Genomic DNA, 20,226 nt, shown 5'->3' with positions numbered 1-20,226 from the left:
GATATAAACCAGGACTGAGTCCCAAAATGCTGATATGGAGGAGCAGTCCCAAAAACGGTGCAGTAAGGTGGGGCGATCTAAGGAGCACCATGGGCATTTGGCTTGCGAGGGATCCTCAGAGTTGGTGCGGAAGGGGTAGTAAGCTCTATGAGCGATCTTAAATTGAGTTTCCCTCCATTTCTCCGAGATAACAAGTTTGTGAACAAGTCTGTATCCTTGCAGGATTCTTTCCGGTAGGTTCATGTCATTAAATATAGAGGCCCATTGCTTGAAGGGGGCAATGTGGTACTTGTCCGCCTGGTAGCTGATTAGGTGGGAGTAGAGGGTAGAGATGGAGTAATCACCTTGTTGAAGCACAGCCTCCAGTTGTGATTTGCGGAGGCAATCCGGGCGTAACCCTCCTATCGATTTCAGGTAACTCAACAGTTGGTGGTGATGAAACACATGGTGAGAAGGAAGTGAGAATTCCTGAGAGAGGGTTTGGAAGGATTTGAGTGTTCCACGCCCAGGCTCGTATAGGGAGGCCACTTTGAGTAGACCCCGTTTCCCCCAGTGAGCAAAGGCCGAGTGAATGGTAGAGGGTGGAAACATAGGGTTGCCTTGAATAGGTAGATGAGCGGAAATATTAGTAGGTAATCCCAAGAGCCTCCTAATTTCCCTCCAAGCCACCACTGTGTCCCGAATAAGGATGTTGTACTTAAGATGGGTCGGTAGAGCGTGAATATTGGAATGAAGGACCGCAGAAAGCGTGTACGGATGTACCAACGCCTTCTCAAGGCGATGATTGGAGTATCTTGATTTTCCCGCTATCCAGTCAAGGCCCTGTCTCAATAGGCACAAGAGATTATAGAAACGGAGATTGGGCAGGCCTGCACCCCCGTCAGGCTTCGGAAGACATAATTTCTGAAGGGCAATGCGAGGTTTCTTATTGGCCCAGAGAAAAGTGGACAGGGCTCTGTGTATCTTCTGCACATCAGAGTGTTTAAGAAGAAGTGGGATGGTTTGCATCGGGTAGAGTAGCCTCGCAAAGGAGACCATCTTGAAGAGATGACATCTTCCAAAGAGTGATAACGGCAGGCCTGCCCCAGCTTCCAACTCCTGCACAATCTTAGAAATTAAGGGTGGGTAATTGAGGGTATAAAGAGAAGAGGGCTCCCGACCTATGCGCACTCCCAGGTAGGTAATATGGTGTCGTGCCATTGCAAAGGGTGAAGATGATTGCCAGGACATAGCTTTTCGCAAATTTAGGGAGAGGATCTCACTTATCAAAATTAATTCTAAACCCCGAGCATAGGCGATACGCTGCGAATAGGTCACGAAGTTTATCAAAATCAGCCGGAGGGTTGGACGAGAAAAGTAAAATATCGTCCGCAAAAAGCGCAGATTGAAGGTTCTGGTCCCCAAACATAATTCCGCTGACACCGTCAGGGGAGTTTAAAAGTCTAGAAAGGGGGTCGATCGCTAGATTAAACAAAAGGGGGGACAAGGGACACCCTTGTCTCGTCCCTTTGGTAAGAGGGATAGTGGGTGAAACAAAGTCCGGAGTAACTAGTCTGGCAGTCAGGGCATCGTACATTTGACATAGGAAGTGCGTAACCGGACCCGAAAAGCCAAAGGCTTGTAATACTTTAAATAGCCAGGCAAAATTAATGTTATCAAAAGCCTTTTCGGCGTCAATGGATATGATGGCTAAATCTTGTTCTGGGCATAGTTTCGCTCTTTCCAATGCCAGGAGCACTTTGCGGATATTTAAAGTCGCTGATCTGCCAGTCGTGAATCCTGATTGGGCCTGGTACAGAAGAGTGGGGAGAATGGTGGCTAGGCGTGAAGCTATAATTTTGGATAGTATCTTAACATCAACATTTATAAGGGAAATGGGCCTATAAGAACCTGGGTATAAGGGGTCTTTGCCAGGTTTGGGAATTAACTTAATGTGGGCCTGGGAACCCGTAGGGGGGTAGGACCCACCGTCCCATAGGGCGGTGAACACTTTGGAGAGAGTAGCGGGTATAAAGTCTCGAGTAAGTTTATAGAATTCAGCAGAATATCCATCGGGGCCTGGTGCTTTAGAAGGGGACATCAATTTTATCGTAGACCTAATGTCATCGATGGTGATAGGGGCATTGATAGCGTCTAATTGTGGTCCAGTCAATTGTGGTAAGCTTACCCTTGAAAGTAGCTGGTCAGCAACTGAGTGGTCAATGGGGTCTTCCGCGTATAGGGATGTGTAGTATTCGGGCAAAAGTTTGCTAATCGTCTTAGAGGAGTTGGCAATGGATCCATCGGGGTGTTTCAGGGCATGGATATGGGTGGGCCTTTTGAAGCCCGCACATAGCCGGGATAAAAGCTTGCCCGCTTTATTGCCATATTTGTGAAGTCGCATGGTCAAAAAGGAGGATGCAATCTGCTCCTGCCTTTCCGCCCAAAGGTCAAAGTTCTGCTTGGCTAACTGCCATGCCGTGACATTAGCCTGCGTGCGATTACGAAGGAGATCAAGATGCATGGAGCGAAGTCTTTCGCTGGCTTGTATATAGTGTTGCTTTGAGTGTCTCTTATATTGTGTCACATAAGCTATGATTCTACCTCGGATGAAGGCTTTTCCAGCCTCCCAGAAGAGATTCGGAGTGGTGATATGTTCACCATTCGTTTCTGAATATTCGGTCCAACTAGTAAGTAGCATCTGTTTGAAATCTTCGTTATCAGCCAGATAGGAGGGGAAGCGCCATACGGGCGAGGATGAGGAAGGTTTCACATTTAGTAGGCTAACCGTCACAGGGCAGTGATCAGAGATGGCCATGTCTTTGATGTCAGGATCGCTCACCAACGGTAGGAGAGCAGGGGACGCAAAGACATAGTCAAGACGCGAAAATGACTTGTGGGGGGTGAATAGAAAGTGAATTCACGTTCCGTAGGATGAGACAATCGCCAGATATCAGTGAAATTTAGTGATGATAACGTACGGGCAAGGGGAGTGGCGTCAGTGTCAGTGAGGGCCGAAGGTGTAGGTGTACGAGAGTCTCGGTAGGTTCTATCCTCAGAGGGGCACATAACAGAGTTGAAGTCCCCACCTATCAGGTGGAGTGCTTCAGACGCTTGGGAGATCCAGGCTCCCAGTTCCTGGAAAAACGACGAGTCGGGGGAGTTGGGCGCATATATGTTAGTTATAGCAATGTCCTTAGAGGCCAGGGTAAGGTGCAGGGTGACCATATGACCACAGGAGTCTATACGAACATTACGGGTGGTATACTGCAGATGTTTATGAAGCAGAATAACCACCCCCGCTTTGCGACCTGCGGCCGGGGAACCCAGAACTTCGCCAACCCAAAGTTTGCGAAGGCGTGAAAGATCTCCGTCGGTCAGGTGGGTCTCTTGTAGGAGCGCCACATCGGCCTTCAACCGTTTCAGATGACGGAGGACTTTCATGCGTTTGGAAGGTGACCAAAGGCCCTTAACATTCCATGATACTACATTAAATTGGTCTTTAGAGGTGTCAGCCATAGGGATCAGCAGGGGTGGTAGTAGGTGGCAAAACAGCTATTAAATCAATATTGAGATAGACAGAAATAATCCAGGGAGCGCGCATAGGTAGGGGAGCCCCCAAGGGTAACCAAGTACAAGAGGAGGGAAAAGAAGAAAGGAAAGCAAGAGCAGGAAAAAGAAGAGAAAAGAAAAGGGGACAGAACCAGACAGTATGTATTACAACATAACAGTTTTGGTGTATACACCATAAAGTAGCCGTAGCCCACTTCACCTTTTTCCACACGGGATGCATCTAAGGTACTCTAAGACTCCCAGCGGGTGCACGCATCCCCTGGGAGAGGCTGAATATACGTCCTCGGGGAGGGGTGAAGGGAGGAGGGGGGGACAAAGGAAGGGAGAGAATGCAAAGCAGTACCTCAGATGGTAAGGGGGGGGGGGACTGGGGGGGTAGGGTAGGGGGGGGAAGACCTCAGAGTTTTAGAGGGGCAACATGAGAACGGCATGTCAAAAATGGGATAACCAATCGTGTAGGTGAAATAGGCGGGCTAATACCAGGAACTAAAACAACACATCATGAACAGGTTCGACAATAAGGACAATAGCCCCTGCATTGAACAAATAAAAGAGAAACGTTAAATATAAAACAAAACAGCAGTGTGGAGGCACAGTCTCATTGGCAAGCATCCCATGGAGGACCGCACAACAAGAGCAGTGGCAGAAAGTACCAGCAATTGGAAGTACTTTCTAACATTACCAATATCCAGGCAAGGAGCCCGGAGGGAGGAAAGGATGAGTTCAGCGGAGCTCAGAACGCGGACGCTGGGTGGTGGAGCGACTGCGCTTATATGGTGGTTTGGAGGGGCTCAGCTGTGTAGCAGTGGGGGCCTGGGTATCGGTAGCCAGACCAGCAGAGGGACTCTTCGTCAAGGGGTCATGCGTGGTATCCATGTCCGCGGGGTAGTTGAGAAATCGCTCCGCTTCAGAGGGCGAGTTGAAAGTGCGGCGGGTGCCATTGGGAAAAGTAACGTGCAGAATCGCCGGATAGGCCAAAGTGAACTTGACATGGAGAGAGGCACAGATTGGTGAAAATTATTTTCTCAGTCTCATGACTTCAGCAGAGTAGTCAGCGAACAGAAGCAAATTAACCCCATCAACAGTAAGGGTGCGTTGGGAGCGGAACTTCTGCAGGATAGCATGTTTATCCGCATAGTTCAAGTATCTAGCAATGACCGCTCTAGGTTTGTTGCGCTGTTCTGAGAGCTGGCCTAGGCGGTGCGCTCGTTCCACAACGCACGGGGTAGAAAGGCCCAGTTGAGCAGGGATAGCGACCATGCAGAGGTCCATAAGTTGTCCTGTGGAGACCGATTCGGGTAGTCCTACTATTCTCAAGTTATTCCTCCTCGCCCGATTCTCAAAATTGTCCAATTTAATCCATAGGTCCCTGGTAGAACGTGTGAGGCAAGCAAGAGCAGCAGCCTGAGCAGTGGTGTCATCCTCCATGAGGGAGATCCGCTCTTCAGCCTGTGTAAGGCGCTGCGCCTGGGCCTGTAATTCACTGCGGTACTGTTCCATAGCCTTTTGTATCGCTGAATCTATAGAGGATGTCAGCGTGGGCGTCAGTAGGGCTACCACAGCCTGGGCTATGTCGGCTGAAGGAATCGCTTCCACGCCTGGGATCAGAGGACATGCTTGCGATGGCTCAGCGGGGCTGTGTGCCAGCGCCATATTGACCGAGGATTCGGCCGCGTCCGCCGTCGCGGGCATCGTGGCCGTTAGTGATCGGTGCCCGGACCACTCTACAAATCGGTCCATCAAGGGCTCGAGATCTTCCCCAGACAGCAGGATGGATCCCCGAGGCGGGTGGCTGCTTTGTAGCTGATTAATAGGGGGTATGCGGCAGGAGCTGAGTCCACTTACCTCCTCCTCATGTGGCGCCGGAACCGGAAGTATAACATCAGTGTTGATAGAGAAGTAGTTTATATCAAACAGTGTGTGAGACCATCCCCCGCCGTGCTCATCCGTCCTCACTGGGACCAGTATCATGTGCACACCACCACCAGACACATTCAGTGTGTGAGACCATCCCCCGCTGCAGGGCCGTCTTTTTGCATGGGCACACTGTTCAGTTGCCCAGGGGCCCCACCTGTCCAACGACTCCAGCCAGGGCCGGGCTGGCCTACCGGGATACCGGGAAATTTCCCAGTAGGCCATCTGCCTTGGCTCCGCTCTTTCCATCTCTCCTCCTTCTTCTGTGTTTTACGGAGCTGGCTGGATCTGTGTTCAGCGGCCGCACTGTAACAAGGTCCCGCCTCCCTAGCTTGTGTAATAGTAGATTGAATCGGTGTTCTGCCTATCACACAAGCCTGTCTAGGGGGTGGGACCTTGTTACAGCCTGGCTGCCGAACAAAGATCCAGCCAACTCCATGATACACAGGAGGAGATGCCCGCTGTGTTTGTGTTACCAGGCAATGGTGAGTCTGTATTAATTGGCACAGTGATGCTGCATTCATGGGCACAGTGATGCTACAATGGTGGGCACAGTGAGGCTGCAATGGTGGGCACAGTGAGGCTGCAATGGTGGGCACAGTGAGGCTGCAATGGTGGGCACAGTGAGGCTGCAATGATGGGCACAGTGAGGCTGCATTCATGGGTACAGTGAGGCTGAAATGATGGGCACGGTGATACTGCAATGGTGAACACAGTGAGGCTGCATTCATGGGCACAGTAAAGCTTCATTTGATGGGAAATCATGCATGATTGTGTAGACAGGGCCCCAGTGCATTGTATTGCCCGGGGGCCTATAATGCTCTTAAGATGGCACTGCCCTGCTGTGCTCATACTTCGTCACTGGGACCAGTATCATCTGCACACCACCAGCCAGATTGCTGGCTCACCACACAGATAAGTATAAAAAACTCAAATAATGGTCACTCTTTTGCTCCTTCACGATCTCTCTCATCCCCGCCAAAACAGCCGATCCTCCTACACTCTCCCCGCTGGGTGCTTGTGCTGATAACTTCACATAGATTTATTTCAGGAAACTCTCTCCTTCTCTCTCCACCTACAGCTCAGCTCCGCTTCTCTCAAATCCGTTATTGACATGTAATCACAAACATAGACTCCATAGTGCTCTCTGCTTGTTACTTTATGAAAACAGCCCCAAAACAGGCACACTTACAAGATCAAAGATTTAAAACAGCATATGTCTTAACTATGTTCCCTCAGCGTGTTCTAACTGTAGGGGGGATGGGCTACCACTGACATGACAGAAATCGCTTTTCCCGATCACTGGATGCAATATATCGCTGACATGTCACTAGGCAGAACGGGGAATGCCTTCTTTACATTCTGCCTGTGTACAAGGCAATCGTGGATCACTGGCAGAGATTGAATCCACCCGACCCCCGGACACGCTCCCACAATGTGCAGGAACGACGATTTGCTCAGGAGAGCCACTCTGCCGCCGTATAACTGGCGGGCGGTCGGCAACTAGTTAAATACATACTGACCTTCATATTACCTCCTGATATCCTCATCCCAATATTGTACAACCAATACAGATAATTCTCTGTTATCTGTCTACAGGGAAACCTTCATAGATGACGGCACTAATGAGGATGGAGGAGGACCGGAGTCACATGACTGAGAAGATACTAAACCTCACCCTGGAAATCATCTACCTGCTGACCAGAGAGGTGAGGAGGATTCTGAGAGGTCACATGACATCCCTCTTATCTCTATTAATAAAACATAGACCTGACTGGAGAGGTGAGGAGGATTCTGGGAGGTCACATGACATCACTCTTATCTCTATTAATAAAACACAGACCTGACCGGAGAGGTGAGGAGGATTCTGGGAGGTCACATGACATCACTCTTATCTCTATTAATAAAACACAGACCTGACTGGAGAGGTGAGGAGGATTCTGGGAGGTCACATGACATCACTCTTATCTCTATTAATAAAACACAGACCTGACCGGAGAGGTGAGGAGGATTCTGTGATTCTAACATGATGTTCTTATTGGTTCCTCAATACAGAGATTTCCTCTTGTGAAGTCCGGTGATCATATGACCATCACAGTGCCTCCATGTGACTACCTAAAACCTGAGAGACACAACATGGAGAAGATTCTAGAAGTCACCAAGAAGATGATGGAGCTGCTGACAGGAGAGGTGAGGAGGATTCTGGGAATTGTGGGACATTATCCAGTAACAGACAAGGGATGTGTCTGGATGGTGACTGTATCATTGTGTGTGTCAGGTTCCTATAAGGTGTCAGGATGTCACTGTCTATTTCTCCATGGAGGAGTGGGAGTATTTAGAAGGACACAAGGATCTCTACAAGGACGTCATGATGGACAATCAGCCTCCCCTCACATCACCGGGTAAGAGGAGACTTTATTGTAAAGGAGAGAGCAGTACGGAGGCTCCACCTAGATCCCCCATCATCTGATAAACACATAGAAACAATGTATTCAGTCAGTGTGTGTGTTTCCTACAGATGGATCCAGTAATGGGAACCCACCAGAGAGATGTCCCCGTCCTCTGTATTCCCGGGATTCCACACAGGAAGGTCACACCATCCCCCACCATCATCAGGTAGATGAGGAACAATTATTGGTAGTTCTGATTTATACACAGCATGATTGTTACAATGAATGTTTTATTATATATTCAGAGTGGAAACCTCGGGGATGATAATATTGATGGTAAAGAAGAGTATAAAGAGGAGGATGAGGAGTATGGAGTGATGGAGGAGTTTTCAGAAGGACACAAGGATATGATGGAGCCACCAAATACCAGGAACCCACCAGAGAGATGTCCCCGTCCTCTGTATTCCCGGGATTCCACACAGGAAGATCACACCATCCCCCACTGTTACAAGGTTGGTGGGATGGAGCATCTAGAACATGGACTCCTAGAGACAATGTGTGGATTTTCTATGTGATGTCACAATAATAAATCTTCTATCTTACAGATGATATTCTCTCTCATTTTCTTGGTTTAGAGTGGAGATCCAATGGATATAGAATTTGAGGTGAAATCAGAAGAAGAAGAGAGGTATGTGAGGGATGATCAGCAGTCTATGGAGGAGGATGGAATAACGGGGACATTTATAGAGGAGGACACTCCTACAGAGATCAGCACAGGTGGGTCATTAACACTAAATACATTCCTCCACCCATACTGCTCACTGATTGGTCCAGAGTAGGGCAGGGGCTGGGTGATATCAGCCTGTAATCCCCTGGTCACTTTCCTGAGCTGTGTTCCCCGTCCTGTATTCCTGGATTTCTCTCCGATAATCTTCCTTCTCTGTGCTGCCGACACAATTTATGTATCTAGACTGGATTTATGGAGATTCTGGGGATCAGCTGGCAGCAAAATGTTCATTTTCCCCATAGATGTTACTAGATCTAGGCACCTGGGGTATGTGATTTGGGTCTTCTGCCCCATACCCGGGTATGACAAGATCTCTGACAGAACAATCCCCCCAGGATTACTTGTTGTGTTGTCTGCTGGCTGTGCCGGGTGGAGGGATATGTCTGTATAGTCTCAGACCCAAGTCACTGAGTGCAGTCTCAGGAGATGGGAGGCAGCGGTGTGGGACCTCTGCAACTTGTCTCATGTAATCATTTCATCTTCCACTGATTACTGAATACCAATATTATGAGTCCTGACCCTTACACTGTATACTTTATATTCTACATTACATACTCCTGACCCCTGCACTATATACTCTATGTTGTACATTACATCATTCTGATACTATATAGTCCTATCTGTTGTATCTTATACAATATGTTGTACATTATATAGTCCTGACTTCTGCTCTCCCCCTCCCCCCACTGCTATATATACACATAATATGTATTCTCTTTTGTTACACCCATTTCCTACCAGCTGGACATTTTATATCTGATGATGTGATTGGAGCACAGCAGGAACCAATCAGCTCATGTCTAGTAATAATCTTTGTATTTCTATTTTAGTAGATGGACGGGAGATGAGGAAAACCTCAGAGGATTGTCTCACTTTGTCTCCAGACTGTAAAGTAGAAGATGAGGACATCACACAGTACAGTCCAGGAGAAAACCCGACTACCTCAAATGTCCATCCGGCACCACACAGTGTAGATGGACCATCGTATTCCTCTTATCCTGAGGAACCTCAGACTGTGAGGGACGGGGCTGTCCTTCCAACAGAGAAGAGCTTTTCCTGTACTGAGTGCGGGAAGTGTTTCCGTTATAAATCTTATCTTAATAGGCATAAAAGATCTCACACGGGGGAGAAGCCGTATTCCTGTCCTGAGTGCGGGAAATGTTTTTCAAAGAAGTCCCATCTTTCCACACATCAGAGATCTCACACGGGGGAGAAGCCGTATTCCTGTCCTGAGTGCAGGAAATGTTTTTCACAGAAGCCCCATCTTTCCACACATCAGAGATCTCACACAGGGGAGAAGCCGTATTCCTGTCCTGAGTGCGGGAAATGTTTTTCAGTGGAGTCCAGTCTTTCCAGACATCAGAGATGTCACACGGGGGAGAAGCCGTATTCCTGTCCTGAGTGCGGGAAATGTTTTTCACAGAAGCCCCATCTTTCCACACATCAGAGATCTCACACAGGGGAGAAGCCGTATTCCTGTCCTGAGTGCGGGAAATGTTTTTCAGTGGAGTCCAGTCTTTCCAGACATCAGAGATCTCACACGGGGGAGAAGCTGTATTCCTGTCCTGAGTGAGGGAATTGTTCCTCACTGAAGTCCTGTCTTCCTGTACATCAGGGATCCCACACAACCCTCGAGGTGTATTAGTGCCTTGAGTGCGGGAAATGTCTTCTATATGAATGTTGCTGGACATCACAGCTCTCATGTGGGGAAGAAGCACACCCTGATATACACCTCAGATATACTCCATGGCTGATCTTCATCATGGAAGAAACAGTTGATAAGGAGATCAGAGATCACCAAAGACATGGATGAAGTGTTGTACCGTGTCGGCCATTGATAGCAGGAGAAAAATAAAAATGGAGTCATTTCCTCTCATCCATTTTGTAGCTTTTGTAAATATATAAAAAAAAATAGTTGAATGAATGAATGTCGCACTCATTCCTCCCGCTGTGAGGTCATTTCTTTGTAATTCTAAAAACATTTTATTAGAAAAGAGTGCAGTTGTTGTGACATTTATAAAGGAAATGTTACCAAAGCAGCACACAGACCCCCCTGAGGCTCTTCTGTGTATTTGGGGGTCTTTGGAGGGTCTTTGTGCTGCTTAAAAAAAAGAAGCCGGCAATAAAATGTCATTTTCTGTAAATTTAAACCAATTCATTTTTTCTTTGTAAAATGTCACATTTTCTGTAGCCCATCCAACAGGAAGCATGAAAAACTGTATAGAGACCCCCAAATATATACCAGACCCTTTGCTTTCCTCCTCCCTTTCCCTCTCTCCTCCCTCCTTTTTCTCTTCCTCCCTTTTCTTCTCCCCCTTTCTCTCTAAACCCCCCAAACCCCCCCCCCCCCCCCGTTTTTCTTTCCCTTTTTCTCCTCATCTTTTCTATTGAAGTCGCTGGATTGTATATTATTCTTATTCCATCTTTATTAACCAATCAATATAGATACACGTCCATTGATTGCACATCCCCCGCAGCCAGCGGGGGGGGGAACCTTGGTGGTGCTCTGACCTCGGCTGAGGCTTTGGGTACTGGGGAAGCAACATCTCCCCTCGCTTTATTCCTCTTTGTTTAATTTCTTCCATTGAATGTAATGTTTTATATATGTAATTCAATTGTTTTGATACATAGTGCTCAATACTGTAATAATTACTTGCCGATATTCCCCTGACGAAGCGCTATAAAGACTGCAAAACATGTTGAGAACCATATCCATGGAAACCCACCATATCCTGAGCCTCCTGGTTTGGGAACTTGTATGCTGGTGACATTTATGGATTGTTACTTTGCACTTTTTACAAATGTATCAAATGTCTTGTCTTTTGTATTAATAAAACTGTATAATACGATTTATCAGTATTGAGTATACATTGTTTAATATCTGTACTGCGATAGTCCTGCTTCAATGCTCTTTTCTGGGTGATCGGTTGGGGAACGTTCTCTAGTCTTCCCTTTTCCTTTCTAAGTGGATGATGGTACACCTTATTTAGTCTATCCTTGACGTACAATATAGAGGCCATAACTCTTACAGTCAGGGTTACATGTAACTGAGCAGATCTGTGCTGGGTTACATGCTGTGAAGGACGGGGAGTCCTTGGAGGTCTATTAGACTCCTAATGTATCCATAAATTGTAAATATAGGAATGAATTAGCCTGACAAGTCCAGAAACACTACAGCACTCAGGAGTGGTCTGATAAACCAGACATGATGTGGATGGTAGTTGTAGTGAAACTACCAAATGGATTCATCATACAAAATGGGTAAAAAAAAAGAAACATACCAAATAAGAAGTAAGGGAGAGAAATTGTGGACAATAATAATTGGTGAATGATAATAATATTCATATATACCAACAGTAATAAAAGGTCTGGGTAGGATAGCCCAGAGTGCTAAATCTAGGAGGTGCCACTAGAAGACCAGAGAGGGCGCTCACTTTCCACCACTGGAAGAAACAACAGTACAGCCCCATAGTGTAGTATTAAAAATAATTGACAATCTATAGAAAAATAAAAATGCACTCACAAAAAGTACGCATGTGTAGGGTATGGCATAAAGGTGACTTGGGGACCAGAAATGTCAGAGGGGCAGCCAGAGAACCACCAGCCTTGGTCACCAGCTGAGGATGAAGCGTGCTGAAGATGGAGGAGGCCGCTGTCACTACAACTGCAATTTGTGTTCAACCCGAGACTGGAATCCTCAATGTCACTGTAGACGGCCAAAGCTTTGTGCTATTAATAAAACACAGACCTGACCGGAGAGGTGAGGAGGATTCTGGGAGGTCGCATGACATCACTCTTATCTCTATTAATAAAACACAGACCTGACCGGAGAGGTGAGGAGGATTCTGGGAGGTCACATGACATCACTCTTATCTCTATTAATAAAACACAGACCTGACCGGAGAGGTGAGGAGGATTCTGGGAGGTCACATGACATCACTCTTATCTCTAGTAATAAAACACAGACCTGACCGGAGAGGTGAGGGGGATTCTGGGAGGTCACATGACATCACTCTTATCTCTATTAATAAAACACAGACCTGACCGGAGAGGTGAGGAGGATTCTGGGAGGTCACATGACATCACTCTTATCTCTATTAATAAAACACAGACCTGACCGGAGAGGTGAGGAGGATTCTGGGAGGTCACATGACATCACTCTTATCTCTATTAATAAAACACAGACCTGACCGGAGAGGTGAGGGGGATTCTGGGAGGTCACATGACATCACTTATCTCTATTAATAAAACACAGACCTGACCGGAGAGGTGAGGAGGATTCTGGGAGGTCACATGACATCACTCTTATCTCTATTAATAAAACACAGACCTGACCGGAGAGGTGAGGAGGATTCTGGGAGGTCACATGACATCACTCTTATCTCTAGTAATAAAACACAGACCTGACCGGAGAGGTGAGGGGGATTCTGGGAGGTCACATGACATCACTCTTATCTCTATTAATAAAACACAGACCTGACCGGAGAGGTGAGGAGGATTCTGGGAGGTCACATGACATCACTCTTATCTCTATTAATAAAACACAGACCTGACCGGAGAGGTGAGGAGGATTCTGGGAGGTCACATGACATCACTCTTATCTCTATTAATAAAACACAGACCTGACCGGAGAGGTGAGGAGGATTCTGGGAGGTCACATGACATCACTCTTATCTCTAGTAATAAAACACAGACCTGACCGGAGAGGTGAGGAGGATTCTGGGAGGTCACATGACATCACTCTTATCTCTATTAATAAAACACAGACCTGACCGAAGAGGTGAGGAGGATTCTGGGAGATCACATGACATCACTCTTATCTCTATTAACCACTTCAGCCCCAAAAGAATTGGCCCCTCAATGACCAGAGCACTTTTTACAGTTTGGCACTGCGCTGCTTTAACTGGTAATTGCGCGGTCATGCAATGTTGTACCCAAACAAAATTTGCATCCTTTTTGTCCCAAATAGAGATTTATTTTGATGGTATTTGATTGCCTCTGCAATTTTTATTTTTTGTGATGTAAACGGAAAAAAGACTGAAAATTCGGAAAAAAATATGTATTTATTTTTTTCCAATAAACTCAAAAATGTATTCAGCCAAATGTCTTTGGTAAAAAAAATGTCAATAATCGTATATTTATTGGTTTGTGCAAAAGTTATAGCGTCTACAAACTAGAGGACATTTTCTGGAATTTACACAGCTTTTAATTTATGACTGCCGATCTCATTTCTTGAGGTGCTAAAATGGCAGGGCAGTACAACCCCCCCCCCCCCCCCAAATGACCCCATTTTGGAAAATAGAAACACCCCGAGGAAATTGTTGTGGGGCATGTTGAGCCCATGGAATATTTCATTTTGATTGAAAAATTACAAAATAAAAAATTACACAAAAATGTCACTAAATGATATATTGCTCACACATGACATGGTTATATGTGGAATTACACCCCAAAATACATTCTGCTGCTTCTCCTGAGTACGGGGATACCACATGTGGGAGACTTTAGGGAGTCTAACCGTGTACAGGACCCCGAAAACCAATCACCGCCTTCAAAATTTCTAAGGGCGTAAATGAAATGTCCAGATAGCACAAACCTCCCCCCAAATGACCCCATTTTGGGAAGTAGACACCCCAAGATATTTGCTGAGAGGCATGTTGATTATTTTGCAGATCTCACTTTTTTGTCACAAAGTTTTGAAAATTGAAAAAAAAAAAAAGTATTTACTTTCTTCATTTTCAAAAATAAATGAGATCTGTAAAATACTCACCATACCTCTTAGCAAATACCTTGGGGTGTCTACTTTCCAAAATGGGGTCATTGGGGGGGGGGGTGCTATCTGGACATTTCAGGGCTTTCTTAACTGTGATAGGTACTGAGGAGTGAAATCACAATTTTACGCCTTTCGAAAGCCTGAAGGCGGTGATTGGTCCCAAAAAGTCCCACATATGTGGTACCCCGTACTCGGGAGAAGCAGCAGAATATATTTTGGGGTGTAATTCCACATATAACCATGTCATGTGTGAGCAATATATAATTTAGTGACAACTTTGTGCAAAAAAAGAAAAGTGTAATTTTCCCGAAACTTGTGACAAAATATAAAATATTCCATGGACTATTTTAAACGAGTGACCCTGCCCCCCTCTGACAACACAGGGAAAGTCATAGGAAAGTCCCTGTGCATCAGATGGGATGGGGTCACCGGGTGGCCCCACCCTCTGTTATATAAGAACTGTCACCTCAACAGAAGCATCACACAGCGGAAGACTCCCACTGACGCGGATCGTGCGGAGGACGAAGTGGAGAAGATGCCAGACGAGAAGACCGGGGGAAGAAGCGGAGGAAGAAACGGGGGAAGAAGAAGATGGAGGAAGAAGAAGAACACAGAAGGAAGACAAGGAGATGGAAGAAGAAGCGGGGAAAGAAGTAGAAATTAATAAAGGACTTGTCAAAAACCGTCTCTTGTCTTTTTTTAACATTTTTGACACTTTTTTGTGAAATGGTAGGGGTACATTCTTACCCTATTACCAATTCACACAGGGGGGCTGTGTTCTGGTGTCCCCTTGTTAAAGGGGGCTTACAGATTCCGATAAGCCCCCCGCCCATAGACCACCACAACCACAGGGCAAGGGTTATGAAGATGAGGCCCTTCTCCCCATCAACATAGGGACAGGGTGCTTTGACGGGAAGCACACTCCCAATGTTGAAGGCATGTGGCCTGGTATGGTCCAGGAGGGGGGGCTCTCTCTCATTCCCCCTCTTTTCCTGTGGCCTACCAGGTTGCGTGCTCGGATAAGGGTCTGGTATGGATTTTTGGGGGGACCCCACGCCATTTTTTTTACATTTTGGTGTGGGGTTCCCCTTAAAATCCATACTAGACCTTAAGGGTCTGGTATGGATTTTGAGGGCGACCCCCACATCATTTCTTTTTTAATTTTGGCACGGGATTCCCCTTAATATCAATACCAGACCTGAAGGGCCTGGTATGGAATTTGGGGGGACCCCCACACATTTTTGCTCTTTATTTTAGTTCGGGGTTTCCCTGTGGGGAAATCCCATGTCGTTTTTATCAATGAACTTTTATGTGTATTGCCAGACCGACAGTTTATTATAGTCGGCGCTAGCGATAGTATTTTTAAATTACTTTTTTTCCTTTAGAAATGTAATTTTGCTCTCAGACTGTTCTAAACATGTGAAAAAAGTGCCCCTTTACAGGCATACTATAGACACCCCCCAGGTACGATATTTAAAGGAATATTTCACTTTTATTGTTTCACTTTAAGCATTATTAAAATCACTGCTCCCGAAAAAGCGTCCGTTTATAAAACTTTTTTACATGTCCCCTGGGGCAGCAGGACCCGGGTCTCCCAAAACACTTTTTATGACAATACCATGCATATAAGTCTTTAAAATTAGCACATTTGATTTCTCCCACAGACTTTTAAAGGGTGTTCCGCGGCTTTCGAATTTGCTGCCAACACCCTAAATTGTTCGCTATTCAGCAAACAGGCTAACAGCCAATGTTTGAGTCAAACTCATGTTCGACCCGAACATAAAGCCCATCCCTAGTGGGGGGACCCATCATTACCAGGGTGTGTGGGTTGACCCATCCTTACCAGGATGTGTGCGGGGACCCATCCTTACCAGGATGTGTGGGTTGACCCATCCTTACCAGGGTGTGTGGGGGGACCCATCCTTACCAGGATGTGTGCGGGGACCCATCCTTACCAGGATGTGTGCGGGGACCCATCCTTACCAGGATTTGTGGGGGGACCCATCCTTACCAGGATTTGTGGGGGGACCCATCCTTACCAGGATATGTGGGGGGACCCATCCTTACCAGGATGTGTGCGGGGACCCATCCTTACCAGGATGTGTGCGGGGACCCATCCTTACCAGGATGTGTGCGGGGACCCATCCTTACCAGGATTTGTGGGGGGACCCATCCTTACCAGGATTTGTGGGGGGACCCATCCTTACCAGGATATGTGGGGGGACCCATCTTTACCAGGATTTGTGGGGGGACCCATCCTTACCAGGATTTGTGGGGGGACCCATCCTTACCAGGATATGTGGGGGGACCCATCTTTACCAGGATGTGTGCGGGGACCCATCCTTACCAGGGTGTGTGGGGGGACCCATCCTTACCAGGATGTGTGCGGGGACCCATCCTTACCAGGATGTGTGGGTTGACCCATCCTTACCAGGGTGTGTGGGGGGACCCATCCTTACCAGGATGTGTGCGGGGACCCATCCTTACCAGGATGTGTGCGGGGACCCATCCTTACCAGGATTTGTGGGGGGACCCATCCTTACCAGGATTTGTGGGGGGACCCATCCTTACCAGGATATGTGGGGGGACCCATCTTTACCAGGATGTGTGCGGGGACCCATCCTTACCAGGATGTGTGGGGGGACCCATCCTTACCAGGATGTGTGCGGGGACCCATCCTTACCAGGATGTGTGCGGGGACCCATCCTTACCAGGATGTGTGCGGGGACCCATCCTTCTCAGGATTTGTGGGGGGACCCATCCTTACCAGGATATGTGGGGGGACCCATCTTTACCAGGATGTGTGCGGGGACCCATCCTTACCAGGGTGTGTGGGGGGACCCATCCTTACCAGGATGTGTGCGGGGACCCATCCTTACCAGGATGTGTGCGGGGACCCATCCTTACCAGGATGTGTGCGGGGACCCATCCTTACCAGGATTTGTGGGGGGACCCATCCTTACCAGGATGTGTGCGGGGACCCATCCTTACCAGGATATGTGGGGGGACCCATCTTTACCAGGATGTGTGCGGGGACCCATCCTTACCAGGATATGTGGGGGGACCCATCTTTACCAGGATGTGTGTGGAGACCCATCCTTACCAGGATGTGTGCGGGGACCCATCCTTACCAGGATGTGTGCGGGGACCCATCCTTACCAGGATTTGTGGGGGGACCCATCCTTACCAGGATTTGTGGGGGGACCCATCCTTACCAGGATATGTGGGGGGACCCATCTTTACCAGGATGTGTGCGGGGACCCATCCTTACCAGGATGTGTGGGGGGACCCATCCTTACCAGGATGTGTGGGGGGACCCATCCTTACCAGGATGTGTGCGGGGACCCATCCTTACCAGGATGTGTGCGGGGACCCATCCTTACCAGGGTGTGTGCGGGGACCCATCCTTACCAGGATTTGTGGGGGGACCCATCCTTACCAGGATGTGTGGGGGGACCCGTCCTTACCAGGATGTGTGCGGGGACCCGTCCTTACCAGGGTGTGTGGGGGGACCCGTCCTTACCAGGATATGTGGGGGGACCCATCCTTACCAGGATGTGTGCGGGGACCCATCCTTACCAGGATGTGTGCGGGGACCCATCCTTACCAGGATGTGTGGGGGGACCCATCCTTACCAGGATGTGTGGGGGGAGCCATCCTTACCAGGATTTTTGGGGGAACCCATCCTTACCAGGATGTGTGCGGGGACCCATCCTTACCAGGATGTGTGCGGGGACCCATCCTTACCAGGATGTGTGCGGGGACCCATCCTTACCAGGATGTGTGCGGGGACCCATCCTTACCAGGGTGTGTGGGGGGACCCATCCTTACCAGGATATGTGGGGGGACCCATCCTTACCAGGATTTGTCAGGATGTGTGGGGGGACCCATCCTTACCAGGATGTGTGGGGGGACCCATCCTTACCAGGATGTGTGCGGGGACCCATCCTTACCAGGGTGTGTGGGGGGACCCATCCTTACCAGGATATGTGGGGGGACCCATCCTTACCAGGATGTGTGCGGGGACCCATCCTTACCAGGTTGTGTGGGGGGACCCATCCTTACCAGGATGTGTGGTGGGACCCATCCTTACCAGGTTGTGTGGGGGGACCCATCCTTACCAGGATTTGTGGGGGGACCCATCCTTACCAGGATGTGTGGGAGGACCCATCCTTACCAGGATGTGTGGGGGGACCCATCCTTACCAGGATGTGTGCGGGGACCCATCCTTACCAGGATATGTGAGGGGACCCATCCTTACCAGGGTGTCTGGGGGGACCCATCCTTACCAGGATGTGTGGGGGGACCCATCCTTACCAGGATGTGTGGGGGGACCCATCCTTACCAGGATGTGTGAGGGGACCCATCCTTACCAGGGTGTCTGGGGGGACCCATCCTTACCAGGATGTGTGGGGGGACCCATCCTTACCAGGATGTGTGGGGGGAACACACAAATCTTTGTGTCTTGTTCTGTTTGTGATGAAGAGATTTTTTTGTTTTGTGTATCAGAATTAGGCAATAAAATAATTTATTTTATCATTTTCATTTTGGACGTTATGAGGCAGATTTCATATAAGTCAGAGATAAATGTCCACATTTTAGTGTGACTTTCCCATCAGAGACTTGCTGCTTTCCTCAGCTGGAACAATCTCATCTACAAACATAAGTGATAAGGTCATTGAATGGAAAGTTCCCTCCCTGTTTCTGGACAATGGGTTTCTGTTATCTCCCCACCTGAAGCCTAGAAGAGACTCTTCTTATTGTTCTCCACATGGTATCTGTATGACAAGCCTTGGACCCAGCAAACACTGGCCAACATCCTATGACAAGATACACAGAAGGTTCTTTCTTTATTGGAGTCATTAACAGGGCAAAACAGTTGAATAAAAGCCCCGGTCTATGAATACAGGACGTAAGATCTCCCAAACATGTGTATTGATGAGAAGACATTGTCTATCAGGTGAGCCAATCAACATCCTGGGACCTCTCAGACAATGAGAGTCTATCTCTATTGTGTCACTAAATGAAGGACATCAAGTTTCTCCATATTCCAAGGTTAGGAGGACAAGACAACCCGAACGTTATGGATGTATTAGGAAGGTAAGTGTAAAATATGTGGAGATTTTTCTCTATCACGATGATTATTCTGTTCATATATAAGTGTGACTTTTATAGATGGACAGATGTGCCGTCCATCATCTGATAAGATGGAACTATGAACAACGTTGGCGCTCATTCAGTTTTGGTGAAAATGTACCAGAAGGAACCTCACTGTTTCCGTATACAGAGTAATGTATAAAAAGACGTGATTATGACCCAAAATATCATCTTATCTAACACGGGTTCAGTCATAATATCATCATATACTGGTAATCCCATTATATATAGAGCGTGTGTTGGAGATGATCATTATTGGAGAAATTTTGGATGTGTGCTGCCAGATCTATATTCAATAAGGAGTTTAGTATACAAATTATTGATATATTTCTTTCATTTGTATGTGTACATCTACTATTATAATCACAATATAAAATCCCACCTCCTGATAGATCACATTCTCCATGTAATTCCTGTTACAGCAGAAAGTAGGGATCATACATCAGGAATAATATCTCCCCTCCAATGCATTGTGTAGATCTCACAAGGTCCTATTTGTGAAGTATTCATCGTTCCCTATAACAGAGGAGTCACTTCAGTCCCCAGATAGACTCAGGATAAATAAGTCTGCTCATAGGGTGCCACCCGGTGGTCAAGGGAGGCAATACCAATGTAAACACATAAGTGGTTATCAGAGGAACCCACCAATAGGG

General features: G+C 47.4%; 3 protein-coding genes across 4 annotated transcripts in view; all 3 read left to right on the top strand.

Moving 5' to 3' along the window:
- The window catches only part of LOC143989726 (uncharacterized), a 71,034-nt gene extending 59,540 nt beyond the window's left edge, over nt 1-11,494 (top strand). The window contains exons 2-7 of one of the 2 annotated variants that reach the window (XM_077489998.1): nt 7,066-7,175; nt 7,522-7,868; nt 7,985-8,082; nt 8,162-8,368; nt 8,492-8,633; nt 9,474-11,494. In XM_077489998.1, the coding sequence (XP_077346124.1) occupies nt 7,784-7,868; nt 7,985-8,082; nt 8,162-8,368; nt 8,492-8,633; nt 9,474-10,216 (1,275 nt within the window). In that variant the 5' untranslated portion in view covers nt 7,066-7,175; nt 7,522-7,783 and the 3' untranslated portion in view covers nt 10,217-11,494. The remainder of the gene's footprint in view (nt 1-7,065; nt 7,176-7,521; nt 7,869-7,984; nt 8,083-8,161; nt 8,369-8,491; nt 8,634-9,473) is intronic. The other variant, XM_077489999.1, reaches the window with a different exon arrangement.
- Nucleotides 1-20,226, top strand: part of LOC143989636 (uncharacterized) — a 353,768-nt gene that overhangs the window by 134,798 nt on the left and 198,744 nt on the right. The gene's annotated exons all lie outside the window — the stretch shown is intronic.
- Nucleotides 1-20,226, top strand: part of LOC143989712 (uncharacterized) — a 111,602-nt gene that overhangs the window by 62,246 nt on the left and 29,130 nt on the right. The gene's annotated exons all lie outside the window — the stretch shown is intronic.

The sequence above is a fragment of the Lithobates pipiens genome, unplaced genomic scaffold (genome assembly GCF_037356315.1).
Source record: "Lithobates pipiens isolate NorthernLeopardFrog02 unplaced genomic scaffold, aLitPip1_a1.2 Scaffold_18, whole genome shotgun sequence".
Taxonomy (NCBI): domain Eukaryota; kingdom Metazoa; phylum Chordata; class Amphibia; order Anura; family Ranidae; genus Lithobates; species Lithobates pipiens.
Note: the sequence above shows the minus strand (reverse complement) of the source record. Positions and strands in the feature narration are given on the sequence as shown.